This window comes from Pogonomyrmex barbatus, unplaced genomic scaffold (assembly GCF_055798465.1).
Source record: "Pogonomyrmex barbatus isolate J1 unplaced genomic scaffold, ASM5579846v1 scaffold2, whole genome shotgun sequence".
NCBI lineage: Eukaryota > Metazoa > Arthropoda > Insecta > Hymenoptera > Formicidae > Pogonomyrmex > Pogonomyrmex barbatus.
In genome coordinates this window covers 15,794,346-15,815,733 of record NW_028297116.1, presented here as the reverse complement: position 1 = coordinate 15,815,733, position 21,388 = coordinate 15,794,346, and the positions used below count along the sequence as shown (strand labels likewise).

Below are 21,388 nucleotides of genomic sequence, written 5' to 3'. Positions count from 1 at the left end.
TGTGCGACAAAATGCCAGAGTACGCAGGCGAGTGCACAAATTGCATATATGTATTTTCACATGTGCATCGAGTTGCATCGTGTATATTACGTGTGTATATATGTATGTACATACACACTATTAAACGCTTCAACTTCTTTCCGCTCTGACGTTTCGCGGCGTAACTTCGAACGTTACTTTGGCCTTGCGTGTCGTGGATAACAGATCTCAGACTTCCGAGAAACTTCGTGTCCATTATGATATAAATGTATATTGTCTTGCGTTGTAAAATCATGCGCATGAATAGAAAAATGGTTCGTATGACGGATACGCGTCTGGTGATCCTTATCAATTATATGAAATTTGTTCACTTCTGAGGTCAACTAATACGTTACTTGATAATCCTTTGAGTTACCACGGCCTTTATCCATTAAAGGAAAATATAACGTTAACCATTGGTTTCCATACAAAAAATTAAATTAAATTGCTGGAAAATGATTCAACGCATTAAATAGTTTCATTATTTCTAATGGAATTTCATATATATATATATATATATATATATCTCAAATAATATTTTTCGAGATAATTTAATATTTAATATTTTATATTATAATATTATTTATATTACATTTTATATTATAATTTAATATCTATTTTTGTCTGAAAAATTATTATTTCTCGTTAATTTATATATATATATATTATATCTTGCTTTTTATTTTATTTTATATACAGTTTTTTATTCAAATGTCTATTTTTTAGCATTTATATTAATGATATTTTAAAAACACAATTGAGAAACATAATTTATCTTCGACAATTGGCGTGATTTCAAAATTTCCTATTTTGCGAAGTATACAAGAACTAATTGCAGTTGTAACACAATATTAATAATCATAATTGTATTTCTAAGGAATTTCTTCCTGAACACTCATAGATACTTCGTGGTTAACGTAACAAAGAGTGCATATTCATAAGATCTTAATCGGTAGCACGACATTTCGTTCCCCCTATCAAGTTGCACACTCTACTAGAATTTCCCTACCACGTACAAGCACAGAACAATGCTCATACCCTCAATGAGATAAGGGGGTTACTCTAAAATTAAACTAAAGATATTTTAGAAAAGTATAAAATAGTAGAAAAAAGGAAACTATAGGAAAGTATAGAAATTAATAATAATAAATTCTTATGAATATTACAAACTTCATAATAATAAACGACCAAATTTTTGTAAAACGACAAAGTTAGTTTTATTCTGAAAAACTGGAAATAGAAAGAAAGAGGCAATATTATTGACATAATAATAATGCATAATAATATTTGTAGTTTAAAGAAATTTCTGGTTTTTACTGTAGAATAAAAATTTTGCGAAATTTGCACAGATGCTTTGTAATGACCTTTTAGTTCAAACACGCGCCAAACGAAGGAAAGAGAAAGACAGGAAGCGCCGGAAGCAGCGATGTTATCACAAGGATGACGTTGTTCATACGTAATGATAATGAGTATATTAAAAGTTCGATCGATTTGGAGAATATTTGTCGCTATTTTTAATGGAAGGATCACCTGGAGAATTGCAGCGCGTAGTCTGCATGGCGATGTGACGTCAAATAGTCGTTGATGTCTTTTATTTCCGTGCACGGAGTGTTGGTGGTGAATAAAATAGCCACATGTTATTATCGTATAAAAATGTATTTTAATAAATAACATCTAACAATGAAATAAATAAGGCTTGGAGCTCGTCTTTATGCACTTATGCATGCATCGCATAATTGGCGCTAATCTTCGTGGAGCAGACAGAGATATAAAATATGCGGAGTAGCATGCGATTCTTTCTTTCTCAAAGTTATTCGTGTTTTATATATATATATATATATATATATATATAAATAATAATATATATATATATATTTAAAATTCGTTCACGTTAATTTTGATAAGAAAATTGTTAATTTAGAATATAATTCATTTTAAATCGATTTTTTTTTAATAGAATTGTTTAGGAGTTAATAACAATACATTATTTCTATTAAAAATAAAAGATTTTTCTTGAAGATTTTTATTAAAGAAAAATCGGCTTCGAACTAGTAAAAGGAGTTTGTTATATAAAACATTGACGCAAATCGTGAATTATTTGCATCTGTTTCTTCGGTTATGGAAGAAAGTAATAGGAACCTGACGTTACAAGAATGATAAGGATTTCTGACGGATATTCTTTCTAAATCCAAAGTAGACTCTGCGAGTACATAAACACGTGCATAAAGACGAATTTAAACATTGATACGCATAAATGCAACATCGGGCGCTGGTTATGCGCCGAGAAGCAGTGTTTCGCCGCAAACAATTCGCGAAGAATTCTATTTCGAAATTTAAATAACTCAAGACATCACGTTGGTATACTTGTCTCCTGTTTCTTCTTCTTCTCCTCCTCTTCCTCCTCCTTCTTCTTCTTTCTTTCTTTCTTTCTTCTTTCTGCTTTTATAAAGCAATAAAGCTTGCTCGGTATAAATGGTGGCTTATGCAAGTGTTATTTCCGTTGCGCTAATGGAAAACGTGAAATCACGGATGCATAAAAGAACGGGGCGTCTCGTTATTATTCAGAAATCGATGTAGAACTCTGACATTTAAGTCCTGTTACGTCTGCGGGTGAGTTTCGTACGCTCTATCTCGAGGGAAAATAAATTAAGTTTCCTTTGTACATTTATACAAAATGGCATCCGGTGCCGCTCGCATAATTACGCGAGAACGTGAGATGACGATCGGCCCGGCTCTTCAGACTCCGGTGATGCTGTGCAGCCAGGGCTTGAAGAAGGTCGTCCTCATGTATACACCCGGTAGATAGGGAGCCGCACATTTAATGCCGTGAGACACGGTCCCGACTAGGAACCACCTGCCGTCTGGTCGTTCCATCACCAGCGGACCGCCACTGTCACCCTAAGAAAAATCATCAATCGTTCTCTACAATTGTTTATTTAAAATATATTTTTGACATAAATGTTACGAAACGTAAGATAGTCATTTATCGCAGCATCGGCGGCTAATAAACTGAAAGAATTAATAGTAATATTAATATTAATAATAATTGAAAGAGAAAGAATATCGAAGATCTCTTCTTAAAGTAAAAAAAAAACATTTTGTGCACCAAAATAAAATGATAAAAATAAAATGAAATTCTAATAAGGAGGCTGTTGATATAAATTTTTCGCATGTAATCGATAGAGTAATTGCGTTACTCTATGATAAAAGCTAAGAATTAATGTGCTCAATGTGTTTCTCTCCAGAATGAAAAATAAGACCATTATTAAAAAATGAGTAGGTTATGGATGTCAATAGTGATACAAACTTTGCACGTGCTGTCGGCGGAGTAATCGTATTATTTGCCGTAAGATCAAAGGGGCACCGCTAACAGCCGGAACAGTTAATAAAGTTAATGGGATACGGAGGGGGGAGAGGGAGGCAACTCATTTGATTACCTCGCAAGAATCCTTCTGGCCATTAGCGTACCCAGCGCAGAGGAAGCTATCTAAAATCAATTTCGAGTGGCCGCCGGTTTGGAACATCTCCTGGCAAACCGAGTTCTCCATTATGGGTACCTGGACCTCCTGCAGCACCGACGGCACGCCACCATCTGTCGAATGTAACGATACCGTTAGCGGGGCCTTGACGGCGAATTGAACGGCGCGAAAAGAAAGTCACAGTAGAACACGCGAACAGAATTTGGGCGCGTAGCAGGCCACGCGAGAGTCATCGTGAAAGTCGTTACTCCGCTCTCATCATGATAACCCCTATTCTATTTCGTACTTTCTAATCTAGCGGGAAATTTAACGCGTGAATCGTATACGCAACGGCGCTCGCGATCCATAAATTGGACGAACGAAGATCGATACTCACTGTATTTAAGTCGGCCCCAGCCCGTGACGGTCGCCATTCGGCCGGTGAAGTCGATGCCGTCGTCCGGCATGCAAATCGGCACGATGTGCTCGTCAAACTGTACCGGTGATTCTAGCTCGAGAAGCGCCAGGTCATTCTCGAATGTTGCAGGATCGTAACCGCGGTTCACGATGACGCGGCGAACGTTTCTCGTTATGCTACGCTTCGTCTCCAGCTCGCCCGAAATGTCAAATTCGCCAAACACGGCGACCAGAGAAGCCAGAAAGCTGCGGGCAGTAGAAACGATTTGTACAGCGAGAGATTTATATAAAAAAAAATTAATAATATAATTATCTACATAGGCATATCGCGAAATGAACCGTTCGTGCTTTATTATCAATTTTTAAGTGGAAGTTTGAAAAAAAACTTTTCCGACTTACCCGGGTTGACAATGGGCAGCTGTTATCACATATTTATCGGTGATAAGCACACCTCCGCATTTGTTCTTCGTGAACAAACCGAGCCAGGTCGCCTCGCGGACCAAAACCTGCCATGGCCATTCTCCGAACTGCGCGCCCTTTCCGCCGACTATTTTTCCCGATCTCGAGACCAAAGGTCTCACGCCGCATTCTGTGTTATCGCAACAAGTCATTATGTTGACCGTAATTAACAGTCGTGACGACTACGATTAATAATGTATTTCACATTTTCACGAGAGACTTGAAACAGGGTTTTATATGTATAGGTTTAGTGAAAAAGTGGGGAAGAAAGCACTACGGCCGTGATTCCGATTTAAATATTCGAATCGTTTATTTATAAAATTTTTACAGGGACTTCGGACTTGTCGACTGCTCACTTACGATTCCGAAAGTCCGGCGCGACATCCGTTTCCGCAACGCTGCTTTCAGTCGTATTCGGATTCTGTTCTTCCAACGGAACGTTCGCCACCGTGCTGCTGGGCGGCGGAGTCGTCGCTTTTCTAGTCGGTTTCGGACGTCTCGTCGTTACCGCAGGCCTCTTTGTCGTAACGTTCTGCGATATACTCGGCTTAGGCCTCGGAGTGGTCACTTTAGTGGGACGTGTTGGCTTTTCGGATGACGGTTTCTGCGTAGGACGAGTGGGTCTCTTCGTGCTTACGGACGAAGGTCTCTTCGTTGTCGCTGACGGCGATGGTCTTGTTGACGATGTCGGTTTTGTCGTAGTCTTTCGCGTTGGTTTTCTCGTCGTAGTACTTCCACTGGTCGGTCTTTTTGTTACGGCTGTAGACGCCGTTGTTGAAGTCTCTACGGTGCTATTTCGAGTGTACACCATGTCTTTTAGATTCTAAAGAAACAAACGAGAAAGAAGAACAAATTACGCGGATTATTTTTTGACGTTGAAACTAGGAAATTAGGAAAATATTTATTTATCTCGAATTGTTGCGTTCTATTTACTCGAGCAAAAGTAATGCTTAAAACGTATGAAAAAAAAACTTCCAAAAATAATGATTTACAAAGAGAGAATAACAAATTTAACAATAACAAGCTCTCACTGAGAGAAAGACATAACGAAGCTTTAAGCGTATTTATTCACTTGCGGCACTCAAGCACCCAAAGCACTGAAAGTTTAGTTACGTAAAGCTCAAAGCGGTCTGGAACTTCAAACAGCGCGCGTAAAACTCTCGCTAGTAAAAACAAATTATCTCGTTACCTGAAAGCTGCCCTGCAACGACTCGACGAGTTTGTTAACGAAAGCGTCCACTTTGTTCGTCAGCACATCATCTTCGACGAACGTAGGCGTCGGGATGTCATGCTCACTGATGAGCTCGATATCCGGATATCCGGTGTTGTTGTACGTCTCGACGATCGTCGGTTTTTCCTGCTGCAAGTTCGGTATGGAGATGTTGAGATTCGGATTCCGCACCGGCGGAAAGTTGATGAGATCGTCTGGCGCCGCAGTCTCGTCTTCGCAAGGCACGGCGGTAGTGGACTTGGTGGTTCCTTTCAGAGTATCCTTGAATATCAGGTTATTGATCGGCGTCAGATTCTCGTTTGGCCAATTGATGCTGGACGTCGACGGTTTCAAATTGAACGTCGGCTTGCCCGACCACGAGGAAACCGTGGTCCAAATCACAGGTTTCTTCGTGCTCGGTCGATTCTTCGTACTTCCGGTACTTCCGGTACTTCCGGTTGCCGTAGCGATCGCCTCGGTGCTGACATCGATTATCGGTCTCGCGCTCGTGCCGTCCTTCAGGTTGACGCTGATGTAACTGGTCGAGACCACATTGTTGGTGGGAACGTTTGAGATGACGGTGCTAATGTTGTGAGTTATGGTAGTAAACACGCCGGACGGCTTCTTAGTGATCAGCGTGATAGGTCTAACGGGAGTAGTTTTAATCGAAATTGAAGCAGGTTTCGTAGTCACGCCGGAGGGCTTTCGCGTAACAGGTTTCTGAGTAGTTTGCGTGGTAAAGCCCGTTCCGAGAGGCCCGAGAACTATCACCGTTGGCGCCGGAGGATTCGTCGTAGGTCGACTGCCGGAATAGCCGAAACTGCTGCTGGAAGTGCCGGAGTAGGTTTGCGTGGATGGTCGTGAATTGTACGGACTGCTGGAGGTCGAGTGATGCGATGGATAAGTCGTCTCGGTGGGTACAAGCTCGTAGTTATAATACGTCGAGGAAGGTTTAGGTTTCATGGAACCAGGTTTGTAGAAGCTGTATGGAAAGGTTGAAGACGCGGGCGTTGTAGGTCGATAATTCGAAGAACTGACCTTCACGTGATGGGACGGCTTTGAGGTCTCGTCGATGCTCACCCAGGCCTGAACCGGCGAAGAATTGGGAACCGGGAGAGTCACCGATACGTCCGAATTTGGCGTGGTATCGTTCAAGATGGAAATTATGTGATTAATGGCGATCTCTTCTTTGTCAAGAACGTCATCCTTTTTTTTGTTGCCCAACGGTAGATCGTATATAATGGTCGGTACTTTTATTAGCTCGTCATTCATGCTGGAGGTGGTCATCGGCGTGGTGGCCTCGATCTTCATTGAATCTGTCGTTATTTTTGTAGACATTTTTTTCTCGATTGTAGTCATTTTCTCGAACGTGTCTGTAAATTGTGTACTTGGTAAATCGCTCGTAAGCTTTTGTACATTGGTATACATCTCAGTCGCCACAGGCATCTTTGTCGTCATGGATGTTGATTTAGGAATTTGCGACGTGGATGTTAATTCCATCGTGGAAGACGTAGGTTGCTCTGAGAATCTGATCCATGTGCTCTCATCTTGCGTAACCTTTTCGATCGGCATTTCAGTGGCGGGACGGAAGAGCTCGTCCGGATTGTTGATCTCCTCGAGCACCGTACCGTTCTCGTTTAATAATATCGTCTCTGGATCGCTGTGATTGTTCTTGCTCAGTCCTTGCGAGAACAATGCCGGAAGTTGGTCAACCGGGTCTGCTATTTGTAGAATTTGATCGGGACTTAGCAATGTGGTAACTGGATTCACCGCCGACGAATCTTGATGTTCATGAATATCATTATTAGAATCTGAATGCATCAACAATCCTGGCAATCTCAGATCATCGATGACGTCTTGCTGACCCAGAAGAACCGGGAAATTCTCGGCCAAATGGCTAACGTCCGCTTGTTCGGACAATTGTATTTTCTCGGCGTTGTTTGTCATGCCGGGCGAAGAATCTTGATTCGAACTCGAGATCTTCGTGTACATCGTTTCACCGTTGTTCGAAACATTTGGCTTATCGGTCTTTGTGATCTCATCATTCGTTGGCATCGACATGCCAACTGGTGTACCGTCCGGGTTCAAAAGAATAGGTATGTCGGGTACGTGGTCGATTTGATGTACATGAAGAAGCTCCTCTGTGCCGGGCCGATCGTTGTTGCCGTTCATCGAGCTCTTTGGCGGTAATTGGCAGCACGCACCGAAGAGGAAGCCGTCCATGCAGGCGCCGACGACCTCGCCGTTACGCCGCGTGCATTCGTAATTAAACATGCATATTGCCAGCTCGCTCGACTTGATGCGCGACGGCAACGACGGCCGGCATGCCTTCGGTACTATCGTGTAACCGCCGAACAACTTTCTGCCTGGAAAATAATTAGAATGAGAGATCAATTCTAGGATTTACGGATTTTCCTTTAATTTTATAGAAAGTCACTTTAAAAGAAAAAGCCAAGAAACAATGATTAAAAACGTATTTTATATTAAAACGACTTAAGTATATGATATATTTATAAAATTGGTAGCTTATTTTACATGTACGTGTGTATATATATATAATATTTTTGTAATTTTTGAAAAGTAATAAAGAAAAATAATTTTCATAAAATAAATTATTCCGGACGCATAGCATGATGCGAAGAGGAGGCTCCCGAAGTCCGCTCCGTTTGGTATTTGGGTTGTGGAAGAGCGCTCACGTAGCTCGAGACACTGCCCCAAATTTCAGTTCACCCTCAAAGAGAAATCGAATATCGAATCGAGAATTTATTGGTTGCGATATGCAACCCGCCAGTAGAGACGTTAAATAACCGTTTCACACGTCGGCCAAATATATATGGACGTCGTTTATCTTGTAACGATTCCGTTTTAGCCATCGATGTTGCAATCGAATGAGTCAAAGTAAGAAGAGCATAAATAGATATCGTAACGACATCGATTTGCTTAAGAACGAGGAGAACGAAAGGAATGTTGTTTTCTTAAAAAATTGTTCGCGTTCTTTCGCTTAATTTCCTCTATCAAGGAAATTAACGAAAGATTTTTATAGTACCTAGATTTTTATAATATCTTCCCTCTCGTCCGTGTGTGTGTGTGTGTGTGTGTGTGTGTGTGTGTGTGTGTGTGTGTGTGTGTGTGTGTGTGTGTGTGTTTCTGTCGAGCACGCGAGAGAAAATGTAAATCAGCGTCAATGTTGAGTTAATGTCGAGATACGGCGAGAAAACATCGGTTAAAAGATGCACGCCCGCTTGGGCGTGTGTTGTGTCTGCACATACGCGGCTATGTTTTCCGGTTATGCTTAGCTGACCAAAGCATAGACGAGCAAGCATGTAGGCTCCGCCACACGTGTCTTCTACACGCTTGCACACTGCCGATATATATGATGACCTACTCCGCGATCCGTCCGCGATGTTTGTCTGGATACTTGCGGCGTTCCAGATTTTTGCTATGCACAGACTCTCGCACTTTACCAATCCTCATGTTTATTAGTCTCGGTATGCTGCATTCGCTCATCGTCTCCAAATAGCACGTGCAGAAAATGCAAACATCGTCTAAAAACTTGTCTAAAAGGTGTTTACACATCTCAAACGATTTCTAGGCATCTTTTAGGCAATTTTTAGATTTTTATGTTGCCCCATGTATATATATATATATATATATATATATATATATATATATATATATAGATTAATGTAATAAATCTACAAAAAAATAATAAAAATAATATGTGTGAATTAGAAATTTGTGTTAGTTCTCCATTTGTGATATTAACATATGGTGTATGGAAATAAAATACGATAAATCGACAATATCAAATAAAATTTGAGTTTTGATTAAGAAACTTGGAAAGTTAAATTCATTGTCTCTATATACTACTCTATATACTAAAGCTTTGATATACAAATATGTTCTTGTATAAAATTTGTATATTTTTTGCAGCGTTCATCATAGTCACAGGTTGCTCAACTTTCTTTTCTACGACGCGGTAAAGAAAAAAGGGTAATTTGCAATTTAGATTAACCGCAGGATTGTGCATACTGTCGCGAAATATGGGTTGACTACGTGATCCGCATGTATGTGTGTGTGTGTGTGTGTGTGTGTGTGTGTGTGTGTGTGTGTGTGTGTGTGTGTGTGTGTGTGTGTGTGTGTGTGTGTGTGTGTGTGTGTGTGTGTGTGTGTGTGTGTGTGTGTGTGTGTGTGTGTGTGTGTGTGTGTGTGTGTGTGTGTGTGTGTGTGTGTGTGTGTGTGTGTGTGTGTGTGTGTGTGTGTGTGTGTGAAGATGTGATTATATCTATATTGCAACGTGTAAGATGTATCGGTTAGCGAATAATCTGAGCGATCTTTATGAAAATATAAAGCATGTGCTGCTTGATTAATTATCACAAGACGTATGATGTAACAACGAGTATTAAACGCTCGTTGTCGATGTTATGCATAATAGAGTCTCGCTTAAAATAGGAGAGCGTTGCATTAAATATGCACGATCCTCCAAAAGCCTCATGATGAGCTTCGTGAATCATTGATGGAAATTAAATCGAACGTGTAGTATTACTCCACGAGTATTTCCCAAGATCCATTGCTGCATGTATATTTATCCAAATTATATGGATTATGTCTTATATTTTAAACAGATGTGTCTTACATAGAGAAAAAAAAGAGCTACTAATACAGTCAGTGGTATATTGATCTCAATTAATAACCGGATCGCGAGAAAATGAATACCTTAGAAAATGCTTATTAAGGCATTAAACGAACATTGCAATAAAGATGATGAGGCACAATTTCTTGTGTGAGGTGTATATAGTCTTCCATTTATTCTACTGTAGTGTATCATTATGAGAAAATATTATGCAGTAGACAAGATATATCTAGAGGACAAATAGTAGTAATAATTAACTCGTTACGATTAAACTTTTCACTCCCATATTTCCCGCAGATATTTCTACGCAGACGGAATATAATGTGCACTTGGAAACGAATAAGATAAAAATAACTAATATAATACAGGTATTATTAATACAAGTATGAAAGTTGGTATCTCTAAAAACATTATTTTGCAATTTGTATTATTTAATGTATTATTTATTTGTATTATTTATACATACAGTTGCATTATTATATATATAATTATTATACAATAATTATTAACAATTGACAAATATATCTAGTAATTATCTATTGGAAGCGTTACAAAAAAATAAATAAAACGATATCTATTATCGTTATTATCGTTTAAACATTTGCATTTTATGCAAATGTTATTTCATCTATTAATAATTCTATCAATACTAATAAATAATTCAAAAAATTTTTATTTTAGTTAGTCATTCAGTTTACTGCAGCTTTATTGAATTTATTATTTAAACTTCGTAATAAACATCTATATTTTTTATTTATTAAATTTTGCACATACGAGTTTTATTTATTTATTGTTTGTTGATAGAATCAAAGACAAAAATAAGAAAGCGTTTGATTTTTGATAGATCACGTATAGATAGCTACAACAAAATGGATCGAAAGTATGAAGCGAAAAGGAAACGTCACCTGCTGTGAGAAATGTCATCATAAACTATTATAGAGCTGTAAATGTCACTGCAAATATTGCGTGAGCTACAAATTCTCTTGACACAAATCAACGCGCGAAAGTGGAGAAAGGTGAATTTCTGACATATAGGGCAAAGTCATCGCTTACACGCTAATGAGTATTCAAATGCAGTTCCACGTTTGATATATGCACCAACTTGCGAGAATAATTTCGAGAAAATTGTATGATATTAGGAGAGAGCGTACTTGCAACGTTGAAAACTTCAAGTGTTCGATAGATGACATTCCAAAATTCGCTGTCAATATGTTATAAAGAAGAGTGTCCTAGAATCGCGCCGTCTCTTCAGCTGCGTTTAATGAGAAGCTTGAAGTCAATCTTTTCCTTCCAGTAGTCTTGTACATAATCATCGTTCGTCATCACTTTTTAATATTCGATACTAAATATATTAACGTCTAATATATAATTATACTTTCTTGAACTGAAGTTTCTTTTAAAGTTTCAAGAAAAAGTTTCTTTAAAAGTTTCTTTAAGAAAAATAAGATTTTCCCATCTTTTTACATTTTTAAGATTGAAATAATTCATTATGTAACACTTCACACAAATAACTTGAACGTCACTGTCATTACTAATGCCACATTTTGAAATTCGTTACATGCTCTAAAATATTTATGTATATCTAGAACGACATTGCACATTGAACAATGTGTGCCGCTTTCAACCATGTCTCTTAAAATTTTCATGTGTCTCACACAGGCAGACTCATGGAAAACATCTCTTTTACGACTTTCGAGTTGAGATTCTAAGTAGAATTCAGTGTCAATATTTGCCGTGCCAAAAATTCGTAAAAAACGCGACGCGTTAAAACGCGAAACACCGACCGTGGCTTTTCTCCGACGACCCTTGACCTTCCTCTCACGCTCGCCGGAAGGGACCGAAAGCGGCGTACGTGAGACATCGATATTCGCGCAGCTCGGCAGAAAATCGGAATTTCACCTCGTCTGTACGCTCGACGCGCGACCGGAATAAATGGCATATGGCGAAAAGTTTCCTCCTCGGCTCCACCTCTCTGTTGTTGATTTTGCTCGAAGAAAGACGGAAAGTAGAATTCGGTGTCAGTAATGACCGCCGACTTTAACATATCATTTTGCTGTACGAGCCGCGTATACTGGCATGCATGTTAACGAGAATGTATATGCGAGAACAATTCTTAAAAGTAGAAATCCGAGTTTGCCTCGTTTCCGCATTATTCATGTATTCATTATCTTTTAACGTGCTAAAAGAGAAAGATTAACCGTGCGGGAAAAGGTGTATTTTAAAAATTATGTAAAATGACTTGGACTTTATTTTAGTTTTACATAATGTAAGAGTAATTTTAATATTTTTAACGTTTGGAATGAAAAGAGATAAGATTTATTAATATTACAAGCTACAAAAAATATTTATGTTATTATGAATATGTTTAGCAGTTCTTATTAATAAAAATATATAGAAAGTGTGTAAATATTAACTGTAGTAATTACCTTCGTTTCGAGGCGTCCAGGGGTGAGAAAAAACGCATGTCAGAGTAAGGAAGACGAACAGCAGACCAATACCTTTCCCAGCAACCATCTGTAATGGAAAAGTACATTACTTACTAAGAAAAAAACTTATATCTGAAAAGATTTATATCAGTCGCAAAATATTCATTTAGGATAGTAAAATTAAAAAAAAATCTTATCAAATCTAAAGATAGTTCTGCTTTAAGTCAACGTTAATTTATTTATAAAGGCGGCCCTTGGCACCAGCTCAACGACGGTCTTAAAGTACTCTTCATTTTTAAATCTGGCTTTGAGAGATAAAAGGTGACGCAAAAGATGTGCGCTTATATCTACGAGAAGAAGCGAGTATAAGTTACAATTTTCTTTGTAAATACAAACTTGCTTACGCTATGTATTAAATCTGCATTATACTTCAGGTAGAAAATTTCTCCACTCTCATAATTACACAAGTGAATTCAAATATAAAATAATTGAGAGATAGCATTTGCATTTCGATGTAAGATTTATTTGATCAATTATATCACTTCTCTCTTTTCAAGTATTGAATGAGCAATTTGTGAAGATAACATCTGTTGAGTGACACCGAATAGAAATGGCGTTTTTTTAGGTTTCATCTTCAGTATATGATAATTGTTAAGCAGCCGTAATCTTTTAGATGTGATTATCAGATCTACATATTGATATTCATGTTTATCTTTCATAATGGTAAAAGAATATGCCAGAAAAACTGGAAGTTGTAGATAATTCCCAACTGTCTTAATCATTAATCTTTATCTTACGAAATATTGATGACTAATTTAACTTAATTTTGCAATCTGTATATATTAAATAATATTTGTTATTCAAAACTCAATTTGACCATATACATAACGATCTATTTTCAAAAATTAATTAAAAGGTTAAATGGTGTAATACAGATAGATAATTATCATTCATATAAAATGGATATTGATTGCAATGTTAAAGCTGAAAATAATGAAGCATGTAATATTGCATCAAATAGAATTGTAAATTAGAATTATATTAAATTTAATTTAACTACATCGAGTATATTTGAAGATAAATATTATTCGTGAGATTTTGTGAAAAATATTTCCATTATAAAATAAATATGACTTATATTTGGTTCATGTAGCGCGTCATTTCAAATTATAATTATTGATTCATGAACACACACGAACATATTAATTGATAATATAATGTTAACTATGGAATGAATATACAAAGGGTTAACCAATATATTTCATAAACATGGATCGATGCTTCTTGTACATCGCGTAGGTATATACGCTTGCACATAAAAAAAACGCAAGTAGTGTATGTCACCTCAAGTAGTTTTATTAATAATTTCTGCGAGAAGCAAAAGGTCACGAAAAATGTATAAAAGGTTATAATTTATAACCTTTGTTAATATAAATTTGTAACCAATTTAATTTAGAAACAACAATAAAGATAAAAATGGAATTGACCAATTACATCAGGTGAGAGAGAGGTAAAGGCAAACCGTACTGTTCAAATTTTAAGTGGAACTACGAATGTATCTTTGAAATTCACGTTCGACGATTCCTCAAAATTCCAAACGGTGTACAACGCGCACAACGGTTTCACACGCGATTTATCGAAATGTACAAGGAGCAAACATCGCCTTGGACCTATGTATCTCTTCCTCCTCGAGGAGGTTCACGGTCACGTGACACGATGCGAGCATGTACGTGCAAGAGGACGAGGCTGCATGCGTGTATCTGCGGAATCCCGTTACAGTCAGTCACACAGGCCCGACGTACGACGTACAGCCGCGGACGACGAGGCGGAGGAACGGGAACGAAGTATCGGAAGAACCCGATGGTGAACCTGCCGGAGTATCTTCGGCGGGGAGTGAAGGCCTTGATGAGAGGCGAGACGAGACGAAGAGGAGAACGGAGACGATGAGAAGGAACGGCGACGATACGAGAATGAACGGGGCGGGCGAGCAACCTCTGGTTGCTTTAACGCAGGTTCACGAAGGCACTGGTGACCCAGTTACCAATTCGCCGACATTCTGTCCCATTCCCCATTGCGGCCTTGTTAACTCATTATAAAGCCCATCGGGTGACGTGTCACGTACAGTATTCGTCATTCATTTAAATCAACTTGATTTGCCGGTGAAAACGCGCGTGTTTGAGAATCTTACGATTCTACATTCTGATTTTCTGAAGTTAAGAATTTTTTTAATTTTATGTATCTATATATTTTGAGCTCTAAAAATAGGGCTTCAAAGGCTAATGGATCAAGAGGATGCGGCATTAAAATTGATTTTTATTCGAGCTCGATGAAGATAATTTGCGATAACGAGAACAGTTTTGTATAATTAATATAGCGATTGTTTAATTGATGAATGATAATTTTGTTATATATTATGAAATATAAATTATTTCGTTTATAAATGGACCGTTCGTGCCGCTCTGATTTTTAATACGATCCGTTAAAACGAACTGTTGTTCCACACAGGCATAAGAGCTGTGAAATGATTATTAATACTCTCACCTGTTAACCTAAAAACTACGGAACATCCGGTCGATTTATACGATGTCGATTAAATATACCATAATTATGTTAATTTCATTAAATATTGAGTGATTATGTTAATTATATTAAATGTACCGGAATTATGTTACGCGACTCGCATTCGCATTTTAAATCATGCCGCTTGATCCGTTTTGGCAGAATAAATATTTGAAATTCATATTTTGAAAGAAATTGATCAAATTTAAATAAAATATTTCACGATTTGGTAATTTTATCAATTGAGAAGAAACTTGTGACAAATGATAAAAGATAATAAAGTTATAAATATTTTAAAGAGAAATTCACAGATACGTTCCCATCTTGCTTTTACATATGTATTAAGAATTTTTACAACGCAGGAACCGATTACAAATGCAATAATGCTCCTATTATTATAATCCATAATTATGAAACGCACTATTTAAATATAGTGTTAAACTTGAGGTTAAACATACACCGTGCTTCATTATGCGCAGCTACCTTGATTCAGGATCGATTGACTCATGATAACGTATCGCATAATAATTACGCACGTTATATGAGTAACATCGTGTGAACGTTACACCGGTATATTACGTTGCTAACGCTCAAGTGCGATTCTTTCGTACGCCCTACGACGCACGGTCGTGAATACACGGAAGTCACTTTCGTTGCAAGTGTTTCGTTTTCGCGCAACATTTTCCGGTCGCTGTCGGCGATTATATCTATCAACAGAGAACTTAATATATTTCTCAGTACCAATCCTCCACTTTTCATTCCACTTTTTTTATAGCCATAACGTGTTGTTAATTATATATATTACATGTAACTTATATTTTTATTATTTATCTTAAATCATATATATATATATATATATATATATATATATATATAATATATAAAAAAATTATTTTATATATATATAAATATAAATTTATATGTGTGTGTGTGTGTGTGGTGTGTGTGTGTGTGTGTGTGTGTGTGTGTGTGGGGTGTGTGTGTGTGTGTGTGTGTGTGTGGGGTGTGTGTGTGTGTGTGTGTGTGTGTGTGTGTGTGTGTGTGTGTGTGTGTACATAAATTTCTCACGTCGCGTATCGCGCTTTCGTTGCTACGTTTATTGATCGCCGACAGCGCAAAACCAACGTTGCATTCCCGCGAACATTACTTTTCGGGCTATCTGCCGCGGCGATCAATGGTAAACGAGTCCTTTCTCGGCGTGTTTTACTGCCGGCGGAGAGGATGCACGGAGGAATTCTCCCGGAGAAACGGAAAAATGCTCGCGGGAAAACACGACGGGATCCCACGTTCGCCGCATGGATCTTGCACAGATCCTCGCCGATCTCGCCGAGCAGATCCTCCGTCAACCTCGACCTCCGGCGAGGCGCGAGTCGAGAGAATCGAAAATTCTTCCGCGTTCATTGGCCGTCCGTCAATGCCGAGGCCACGTGAATGCGAAGTGCGCGTGCGACGGAAGTTATGCATATACACGCACGGTAGATACACACACACACACACACACACACACACACACACACACACACACACACACACGCACGCACGCACGCACGCACGCACGCACGCACGCACGCACACGTACAGGATCTCGGAGAAAGCTTAGTTCGACGTGATTGGATCTTGATTATTGGATCTGGGTGACCCGATTACTTTGATAGAGGCTTCTTCGTCCTCGACAACCTGTCGCGAGAACTGTCTACGATTGATGCTCTTATTAATCGATCACACGTGCGTGGGTGATTGATGACGACCGAAATGTCTATTAGAGCGTTAATTTGGTGCTAAAAGTTATGACGGAGACCAATGATCTTCATTTCAAATTCAGTTATAATTGTATTAATAGATTTCCACTGATTCCACTATTTGGGATAATGTCGACAACCTGAATTTTCCTGTCTTCCTGAATTTTTATTTTGAAAGTAGTTTATAAGTGAGAGAAGGAAAGATCTTTCTTGTGATCTGAGAAAAAAATTTTCACCCGACTCAACCTCATTTCCGCGATTCGCTTTTCGCGGATAAGCGCGATTTGAATTAATTAAACAAGTCGGAACGTCTTTGGCCTCTATTTTCTCTCCGCGAGTGCAAGCACGAGCCTCAATTATCAAGACGATGGTGATTAACGAAATAATCTGAGAAAGTAGGGAACTCGTGCCATTCGAATGGAACACAGAAGTCTGCAAAGTGACCGCGCGAAAACTAGACCTAGGACGAAGATGCGGTATCTGCTTTCACTCGATCGTTTAAGACATTTCGAGCGCGATCGTTCGTGCAAAACCGATCGATTCCTTCTGCTCTCGTTTTAACACGGAAGATTCAAGATCCAACTGTCTCGTACGAAACATCGAAAGTGATAGTATGTCGATATTATGCGTAAATGCCGATATCGACGGCACGAAAGGCCACGTAATCATTCGCGATAATCTTCACTTATTAGCGCGATTTTGTTACAAAGATATCTTTTTGTTCAAATTCCGGTTTTCTAATCTAATTCTCTAATCATTTTCTAATAATTAAACGATACTTGATGAATAGATAACTTTGCAGGTTGAGATCGTCTGTTTATATGTATAATTCAATGCTTTATAATTTCTAAAATATAATTTTATGAACATAATTTTTAATACATTTACGTTAATTTTTATATATAATTACAGAGCCTTTTTCAAAATTATGTATACTTGACTTTGAGGTACTTTGAAATATGAAAACTATGACAATAAGTCTAAGTCTAAATAGGGAAATCAGGGAGTGTAATTTTATTTATAATTAAAAAAAACTAGAGAGTTAAATTTAACTTTTTTTTCATTTTTATAAAATCTGTATTAAAAAAAAAATCGTACGAATAAACTTTAAAGGATACGTGTTGCAGGTGCGAATCTTTCTTTTCCGAATTAACCGGTAAAAGGCACAGAAGCGTTAAATGCACGAATGAGTCTACATGATTGGAAAGAGCGACAACGAACTGTCAAAGCGTCGACAACCGTTACGACCCGCCACCACATATCTGACTTAGGTATACATTGGATGTGCACGTGCGTAAAAGATGTGTGTGTGTCTGTGTGTGTGTGTGTGTGTGTGTGTTAAACGCTACTAGAGGTCAACATGAGACATCTTTTGCCTGTTGAGAGAGTTTCTCGTTAGGTATGCAAAAAAACTATAGAACCCTTTAAAAGTGAAAATATCTCAATTGATTAATTTCATAGAACTATAATTTTTCCATAATCTTTTTAAATTTCATTTGCATTGAGATTTTTATTAAATTAACACATACGTATATAGTAAAAATATATATATATATAAAAATAACGATGACAAATGGAGCTAGAAACAAACAACTAGCGATAAGTCTAAATAAAAATTGACGCAAATGAATGGTGTTCCTCACTATTTTCCTATTATCCTAACTTAACTAATTTTTTAATAATAATTGTATTTACACGTTCAAGATTCGCCAGTTTCATGCGTTTCATGCCGTTGCTGCGTGCACGCACGAAACTGGTAACGTAAACTGGGAGCTTAATTCGCTGACGATGCCGGCTTCCCCGTGACGGAGGTGTGCGCACTTCACGGTCGGTGCATCTCGCCGCGCGTCTCGTCTGCCGACGAACGAGGGCAGGTCCGCGCGGCCAGCCAGGTCGCCGATACCTGTTACTTGCGTCATCGATTTCTGTGCCGCGGATCTTCCTGGCAACTTTCGGCGTCTAGCTCGTGCAGACGCGTCGGACGCGCGCACGTTTAATGACGCGTGGTCGAGGGATACGAGGGGGAGGGGAAGGGGGGAGGAGGCTACGGCACGAGAGATCGAAATGCCGCGGTGCAACGGAGCATGCCGAATGATCTTCCACTTCGGTGTATCGGAATGCCTTGCCTCAACAGACGAGACAATCCGGCTTTCTCCTGTTTCCACGGTCAAATTACTACTCCGCGATTATTATCGATCGTATACCTTTCGGTAAACAATCCGATCCCCGGCGCCGATATGTTAAATTTCATGCCGATTATCGCGCGACTTCAACTTTCTCCCGCGAGATTGGGTCGGATTTGTCACGGCAAACAAACCGATCACAAATGTCAATCATGTTACTTTTAATATCATTTCCGTATAAACGTGTTAATTAAATTTAACTCAATTTTTGATGATACATTTATGTCACTTTAAACTTTGGAATAGATAAATTAAAATTGAATTAAGATTAATAGAATAAGATTAATAGAATAGAATAAATTTAAATGAATCTTTTATTTAATAAACCAAATTGTATTATAATTATAGAAATCATTACAGAAATTTATTTAAATGAATTCTACATGGAGATGCTGCAGTTAGAAGTTTTGCAATTGAATGATAGATTTTGGAAAAAATAATTTAAAAGAATATCTAAAATACATATTGATACATGCTGGATGTACGAAACGAAAGAAAAACATGGTGATTTATTTCGAGAGATTCAATATTGAATTTAAATTTTAATTATAAAAAAATATATAGTTTTTTTTTTTAAAACTAGAATCCTTTTATATTTACTTATTTTTAAGAGATACTTATTTTTAAGAGCTCTTCTTCCTCCTTTCGTATCTCCTTTCTTTTAATTTAATTATGTGCTACTTTTATTGAGCATGTTTAATATAATTCATATTTTATTAAAGAGATAGAAATTCAATTAAAAAGCTCCCCAGCTCGAGAATATAACGCATCATGAAAACTGAGTAACTCGACGATTTCCCGAGTTGGCACACGAGGGAAATTATCTCATATTCGTTCCACCAGCCGCACCATCGATCAAACAACCCCCTTAAGGGCCGAGTCACTTACCGTGCGACGCATTAACCTTGGGTACAACCGAGAAGGCACATTAAACGCGTCTCATAACGTCGTTTTAATTCCGGCAAACGACGGATCCGCTCTTCCGGTCTGCTTCCGTGCGAGAGAGGAAACGCGACCTTGCCCTTGTCGTGATGGTGGACGGTGGTCTCTTCCGCGTGGATTTCTTCTTGTAGCGATCACTGATGCTCTCCACACTTCTTCACTGAACTTGCTGTCGTCTTGTCAGCCGATTCTACGATAAATCGTTCGCTACGTCCGCGATTGAATTTTGAACCGGTGCACCGACCTCGCGAGTCTCGATCTTTTTTATCCACGCGCGTTATTACACTTGTTAATATCGTCAGCCTACAGGCGACATCGGCGATACTAAGACTCGTCCTCCCGGGATTCGCTGCCGAAACTGATCGTGCTTAAAAATCTCTGTGATTCTTACGGATCGCTCGAACCGATCTGTACCGCGCGATCGTCCATCCGGCTAGTAAACGGGATGGTATCTGTCTGGCCGTCGTACTTTGTGCCACGGCATGTGCTGCTGGAGTCGCATGGCTAAGTCATAAGCGGCGCCTTCTACGAAGATCAGTAGTGGTGGCCGGTTCGATGGTGGAAGTCGTTTATGGTGGTGGCAAGGCAACGTTCCACGGAAGCTCACAAGAAGAAGTGGGGACCGTTCTACAGAGGACAGAAGCCGTCAAATACGAACAGGGAATTGAGGAGGGGGGGGGGGAGGGGGGGAGAACCCCATCGGGAGAAAAACAGAGAAAGAGAGGGAACCAGAGGAAATCAAAGTGGGTCAGTGGCCAGGTCACGTGGAGAAGAACGGGGCCCAACGTGCAGGACGGCGACACACTGTCCTACTCATCCACCGGCCGCTCTTGGTCGCTCCAGGTTCTGTCTGCCCATTCAGGAAACGCATCGCGATGTTGTCATAAAAATGAGATGCGACGATCCTACTCGACGTTTCCTCATCGCTACGCTTCCCCGATGAAGAGAAGAAAATCTTCAACGGACAAATTGGATAAGAATCGCTCAGTGAGCGCAATGACAGTATGTATATAGTCAGCTGATGATATCGCAACAAGGCTATCAGCTGTTCTATTCGACGTTGCGTCAACTATCGATTGTCGGAAAATGTTTGTTCTTAATCAAGAGAGCAACAAATTGACATCACTACTGTTTTTGAGTTAAAGATATCGATAAATGTTATTAAAGGAATGTGCACAATATCATTAGCACTATTAATTTGATGCTATGTGTAAAAATTTATATTTATATTTATATTTATATTAAAATTTATATTTATAATTTATTCTGCAAGTGAGTATTTATTTGTGGAAACAGTTGCATAAATTTCATGACTATGGAGTTTTATTTTATAGAAAATACATT

At 38.6% G+C, this 21,388-nt stretch overlaps 1 protein-coding gene across 7 annotated transcripts; it reads right to left on the bottom strand.

The window, feature by feature from the left end:
- Positions 1 to 1,655: 1,655 nt before the first annotated feature.
- Positions 1,656 to 20,635, bottom strand: flz (transmembrane serine protease filzig). 7 transcript variants are annotated; one of them, XM_011638194.3, is made up of 9 exons: positions 14,149 to 14,798; positions 13,026 to 13,309; positions 12,622 to 12,709; positions 5,542 to 7,928; positions 4,713 to 5,175; positions 4,293 to 4,482; positions 3,874 to 4,139; positions 3,456 to 3,610; positions 1,656 to 2,916 (listed from the first exon to the last, which is right to left on the bottom strand). In XM_011638194.3, the coding sequence occupies exons 3-9, from the start codon at positions 12,707 to 12,709 to the stop codon at positions 2,755 to 2,757; spliced, it is 3,711 nt and encodes a 1,236-aa protein (XP_011636496.2). In that variant the 5' UTR covers positions 13,026 to 13,309; positions 14,149 to 14,798; the 3' UTR covers positions 1,656 to 2,754. The 7 variants fall into 7 exon arrangements, with proteins under 7 accessions (XP_011636496.2, XP_088932027.1, XP_011636494.2 ...); XM_089075901.1 differs by having other exon boundaries at positions 13,026 to 13,208; XM_011638192.3 differs by lacking the exons at positions 13,026 to 13,309; positions 14,149 to 14,798 and adding an exon at positions 19,991 to 20,635.
- Between the last annotated feature and the right edge of the window lie 753 nt (positions 20,636 to 21,388).